The 6,000-nt window shown below is 53.7% G+C and overlaps 1 protein-coding gene across 2 annotated transcripts in view; it reads left to right on the top strand.

Annotated features, from left to right (window-relative positions):
* Positions 1-2,933, top strand: part of ZNF282 (zinc finger protein 282) — a 26,039-nt gene extending 23,106 nt beyond the window's left edge. For both annotated transcript variants that reach the window (XM_028489627.2, XM_055084756.1), the window contains exon 9: positions 1-2,933. This exon is cut by the window's left edge. In XM_028489627.2, coding sequence (XP_028345428.1) covers positions 1-565 — 565 coding nt within the window. In that variant the 3' untranslated portion in view covers positions 566-2,933.
* Positions 2,934-6,000: the final 3,067 nt, after the last annotated feature.

The raw sequence follows: 6,000 nt of genomic DNA, 5'->3' as shown, positions 1-6,000 counted from the left end.
GGGCGGGGGCCCGGGCGGGGGCGGCGGGGGCTGCGGCAGCTGCTGCCCGGGCGGCCTCCGCCGGAGCCTCCTCCTGCACGGCGCGCGCAGCAAGCCCTACTCGTGCCCGGAGTGCGGCAAGAGCTTCGGAGTGCGCAAGAGCCTCGTCATCCACCACCGCAGCCACACCAAGGAGCGGCCGTACGAGTGCGCCGAGTGCGAGAAGAGCTTCAACTGCCACTCGGGCCTCATCCGCCACCAGATGACGCACCGCGGCGAGCGGCCCTACAAGTGCTCCGAGTGCGAGAAGACCTACAGCCGCAAGGAGCACCTGCAGAACCACCAGCGGCTGCACACGGGCGAGCGGCCCTTCCAGTGCGCGCTGTGCGGCAAGAGCTTCATCCGCAAGCAGAACCTGCTCAAGCACCAGCGCATCCACACCGGCGAGCGGCCCTACGCGTGCGGCGAGTGCGGCAAGAGCTTCCGCTACAAGGAGTCGCTCAAGGACCACCTGCGCGTGCACAGCGGCGGCGGGCCGGGCCTCGGCGCCCAGCGGCCCCTCCAGGCGCCACCAGAGCGAGACTAGGGCTGGGCCGGGGGAGGGCAGGGCCCGGCGGCAGGAGCAGGGGCCGGGGGCGAGCCTGGGGGCGTCCTGAGGCCCCACGATCCGATCCTGCCCTTGGTTCTCGGGGCGCCTTCCCTCCCTCTACCCGCCACCTGCTGGAAATCGGGAACAGGAATTGCACTCCAGACGGGGTCCCCTGAGTGTGGGGCAGGGGTCCCCTAGACCTGTCCGGCCTGAATGGACAGCCCAGCTCTTCTCATAGGGTGGACCAAGGGGGCCGGCGCAGGGAAGGTGCCGGAAGGACAGCGGGGAGGTCCCTCTTCCGGCACCCATTTCCCCCCCCCCAGACACCTAGCGTGCCCCTTGGGCCTCTGGGGTCACAGATTGTGATCAGGGGAAGCCACCAGGGAGTCTCGGAACCCTTCTGAGATAAAGAAATAGGTCCTAAAGTTAAGAGACCCTAAAAAAGGAAGCGAAGGTGTCCCGGTGAGAGAGGAGGGACGTGCTAAGGGGCGGATCTCCGTGATGACAACACTGCCTCGCGTTTGAATGGCGCTTTATACTTTTTTAAACACGTTTTCTATCCGTTATCTATTTTCACCCTTAGCCTATCCCTCTGAGGTACGTGGGGTAGGATCTTCCTGACTTGATAGCTGAGGAAAGTGAGACACAGGTGAGATGGTTTGCCCGAGATCACACAGAAGGGAGGGGCAGGGCTGGGGCCACAGCCCTGCCCCCAGCGCAGTGTCCTCACCACACATACTGCCTACCTCTGGCATGTGAGAGACCTCTCTGGCCTGGTCTCTCTCCTCTCTCTTTCCCCTGACCCACCAAAAATAATCAGAAGCAACAGGGGCCAACTCATGGGGTTACTGGGAAGGGGGAATAGATTGACTAGAAAATGCCCAGGGTTGTGCTTCCAGAAGGTTCTTCCTGTGTGGGCACCGCTGGGCGGGAGGGAGGGCCCCCGGCCCCCAGCCTGTCCCTCCCACCTCCTATCCCTCTACCTGGTGCAGCAGCATCTTTCCACTGCACAGCAGTGACCTGGCCCTCCAGAGGCAGCTAGCACCCTGGCTCAGACCTCATCCTGATGATCTATTCGTTTCCCAGGGCACAGGGGTGAGGGAGAGGCTCTTGCTCGAGAGCAGCCATCGAGGAAGTGAGTCTCTTCCCAGGAGGGCCGGGGCCACTAGGTGCTAGCGTCTGAGAGCCTCAGTCTCTCTGCTGCCCTGAGCCTCCCAACTGGTGCTGTCTGTTAACCGACCATGCTCGTGGACATGGACACAGACCCTCCTCTGCTCCAGACCCTGCAGGCGCCTCGGGAGGCGCCCAGAGGACTCCCCGCGTCAGTACATCTGCTCTGTGGTCCTGATGGGCCACAGCCTCCATTTCTGCGTCCTGCATGGCCAGGCACTGGGGTGGGGTGGCACGCCCCAGGACCCTTGTTTGCGTCAAGAATGACTTCCGCTCCTGCCATCCATCCCACTTCTCTCCCGGCTGGGGAGCACGTGTGTGAGCGCTCTGCTGCCCTTCCCCTCATCTGTGCCGCTCTGCTTTCCTCAGACCCCTTTCTGCCGTGCAAAGGGAATTCTTGAAATTAAATAAAAGGTGTCCAGATTGCAGACTGCATGTTCACAAGGCCGGAGGGCTCTCCAGCGTGGCTTCGTACAGTAAACCCTCAATGAACTGGAATCCAGCTAACTGGGATTTCCCGCCCCCCCCTTAGTCTGCGTTTTGAAGGAGGCAAATCTTAAGAAAATGAGAAGTTAAACGTAGACAAGCTCAATGGAGTTTTGTTGGAGCAGAAGGGGACCGTCTAGTCCATCGTACTGGTTGGGAGGCAGCGGTATTCTGCTTTTCAAAGGCACGTGGAGAAAATCAACATTTTCATAACCTAAATCATGGGAAGTAAGGCCAACAGGGTTTTTTGTTTGTTTGTTTGTTTGTTTGTTGCTTCTTTCGGCTGTTAAGAGTATGAAGGAGGGGGAGAAATCCCTACTGAGACATGGGTTTGAAACATTTGAGCCCATAGCTCGAGTCTGTCCCTTTATTTTACCTTTGAGGAGCTGATTCCCAAAGAGGTTTATTGACGGATGAGTGAGAGCGCCAAGGCCAAGTTTCTGGTTTCTTGCGTCCTAGTCTGGTGGACCCCACGCACCAAGTGCCCTCGGTTATGCCACAAGTCAACCCAGCGTCCAGCACCAGCCCCTGGGGGAGTCCTAGAGTGAGCTCTAACGGCCCCCCCAACCCCGGAGCTGAGCAAAGGTGGTGACACTCAAGTGTGGACCCTGCAGTCCACTTACCGAAGCAGGACGGCGGTCCTACTTTGGGGGTGGATTTTTATTTTCCTTCCGATAATGTGTTAATTAAAAGTATTTTAATTAAAAGATTAATGCATGCAGTAAAAATCGGTTTTAAAAAATAATGAAGAGTAAAACTCTTTCCTACCAGATTCCTGTTGAGAAGCATCCACTGCTAAGAGCTTATATGTCCTTTAGACCTGGAGGAGTCGGGGCTTAAAGGATGTATTGAATGGAGCAGGGGAAGGAGGGAGAGGCAAAGTGGGATGAGGATGGAACATGTCGGGGAGGCAGGAACTGGGGCAGTAAGGCAGGAGACTGGCCTGGCTAGAGCCGGGGTGTATAAAGTTGTAGGTGATGTAGATGCAAGGTGAGTCGTGGCTGGGCCATGGAGGGCCTTCAGTGCCAAGACTCTTCCACAGACAGGCGGCCAGTTAGCCTGTGATCTGCTGTGCCACAGACACCCTCATCCCCCCTTAGAACTCCTTAGAAACAGTGCATAGCTTCCTCAGAGAGGAAGTCTTGAGACGGCAAGTTTAAGCTAGATGCCACTGAAAATGAAGAGCCACAGGTGGACAAAGTTATCTCACCATCAAGGATTTGGGCGCTATAACTGGCTCTCTGAGATCTGGTCCCGGAATATTGGGTGATGGCAGAGGGTAAAGGAAAAATGAGTAAACACACCAGGCTCAAGATGAACCAGCTGTGTCTGTGTTTCACAGTGTTGGCCCATCGGTTGGTTACTGTTAGAAAAACATGTAACAGCATTTTATCATCCTGGGACCCTAATAGTTTGGGGGAGGCCATGGCCGTCATGCCATCCAACACTGACTCGCTAGGGAGCCATCATGGAGGGACATCTCTAAAATGGTTATTCTCGAGAAGAGGGGTCCTGGATATAAGAATCTCACATCCCCCTACCCCGTCCAGTGAGGTTCCCGTAGGTCTATAAATCTCCTAGTGAGATGCTGGCAGTGTGTACTAAAGGCTGAGAACCTCTGCGCAAACCTCCTTAGACATATTTTAAACCCATATCATTCCTCAGCATTCTAATCGCTATAGGCTTACTATCTCCTGTTATAAAAGAAGACTCCCATTTAGGAGTACAGGGAGGGGCTTCCCTGGTGGCGCAGTGGTTAAGAATCCGCCTGCCAATGCAGGGGACAGGACGTCGAGCCCTGCTCCGGGAAGATCCCACATGCAGCGGAGCAACTAAGCCCTTGCGCCACAACTACTGAGCCTGCGCCCTACAGCCCGTGCGCCACAACTACTGAAGCCCACGTGCCTAGAGCCCGTGCTCAACAAGAGAAACCAGTGCAATGAGAAGCCCGCACACCGCACCGAAGAGTACTCCCGCTCGCCGTAACTAGAGAAAGCCCACGCGCAGCAACGAAGACCGAACACAACCAAAACAAATAAATTTATTAAAAAAAAATTTTTTTTTTTCTTAAACAGTCGGGAGAGAGCCTATATCCACTCTTAGAAGTGTAAGCCGGCGTTGTTTACCCGGGTGTCCCCACACCTTCCGTCCCAATGGGATCGATATCCTTTAATGGTAAAGGGGCTTGAGTCCCCAGCATATAGTGTCAAAACCAGCAGCCCTGGCCCCCATCTCAAGGATCTGGGCGTGAGGAGAGGTTTCTTTTCCTTAGTTACTGCGTGCTTTTTGGATTCCCCAATTCACATATATCTGCCTTCACACTGCTGGTCTTGCCTCTCAGCTCTGCGTTAACCCAGACGGTGGAGCTCTGTGCCTTTTCTTTGCCTCCCCCAGGTAAGACACTTACGCGTAGTAGACTTTTACATTTTGAAGTTCATAGAGAGGGTCTCATCTCAGCCTAGGGCAGGACCTTGCCAGCCTCTAAAGAGTAGTTCCCCTTCCCCTTCTCCGGTCCCTCACTCCCCAAGGAAACCCCCAAATCCCAATTTACTCTGGAGAGCAATTTAGTTTTATCTTTGCTCACCTTCTGCCTTCCAAGCCCTGCCCGGGAGCCTATTTTTTCACAATTAAAATGGCCAAGAAAACTCTTTTGCTAAAAAAAACACTTTTCTCTTCCTAAAAGGAACTCTGCACTAGTATTGTTTTTTGTTTTTTTTTTAAATCCTGTTTTTTTGTTTGTTTGGGGTTTTTTGGCCGCGCTGTGTGGCGTGCGGGATCCTAGTTTGCAGACCAGGGATCGAACCCGCGCCCCCTGCAGTGGAAGCGCCGAGTCTTAACCACTGGACCGCCAGGGAATTCCCACCTGCACAAGTCTGATACATTCAAAATGGGTAAAAAGGATGTGCAGTAAAAAATCTCCTTGTCACCCAGACACCCAGTTCCCCTACCTGAGGCTGACTGGCCAACCACGAAGAAAGGGGAAGTTTCTGGAAGGAACCTGGAATCATTCACAGACTCAAAGGAACATTTGAATAACCAATCCTGGACAGAGACAAAAATGTGTCATCTCTGCTCCTTTCTGTGTGTTGGGATCATTCTTTCAAATTAACTGACTCCAAAAAAAAAATGGGGGACAAGACTATTCCTGACTCACATCTACAGCTTCACCAGAGAGAAAATCAACCTCAGCACCAGTAGAAGAATCCAAGGGAAGAGCTTAAGTCACATGCCCACCACTGGCTCAGCTACTGTGGCCAGGAGGTTGGGGTGCTATGATTGGGCTGGCTTGAGTCAGGTGCCTGCTTTTCAGTCACTGTGACCAGGCTGGAACTGTCACGGAACAAGATGGCAGCATCCATTTGAATTACACGGCTAGAGCCCAGAAAGAGCCATCCCCAAAGGGAAGGAGGTATATATACATGCCCAGAGGAAGGGAGAAGTGCTAGGCTGACAAGGTTAACAGGTACCTACTACATACATATATACAGTGGGGGTCGGGGGTCAGCTTGAGCCAAGGAGTGTTCATTCTGGGGTTCTCACTGACCCGGAAGCTGAGTGGAGCATGCTCCCCAGGGGGTTATTGATGGGAGAGGAGCACAAAAGCCATGGTCCCTGCCATCTAGAGACTTGCAGGATAGTAAGGGGAACAGACTAGAAAGGGTCTCAAAGCCGTGGTCTATAAACTTTCTTGAGTTAAAAAAATGTTTGGGCATACATATATGTATATAAATGTGTTAATATGTATGCTATAAATCATATGATAGAAAATTAAAGGG

This window comes from Physeter macrocephalus, chromosome 5 (assembly GCF_002837175.3).
Source record: "Physeter macrocephalus isolate SW-GA chromosome 5, ASM283717v5, whole genome shotgun sequence".
NCBI classification, from domain to species: Eukaryota; Metazoa; Chordata; class Mammalia; order Artiodactyla; family Physeteridae; genus Physeter; species Physeter macrocephalus.
The sequence above is the reverse complement of the archived record's forward strand: the minus strand, read 5'-3'. Positions and strand labels throughout refer to the sequence as shown.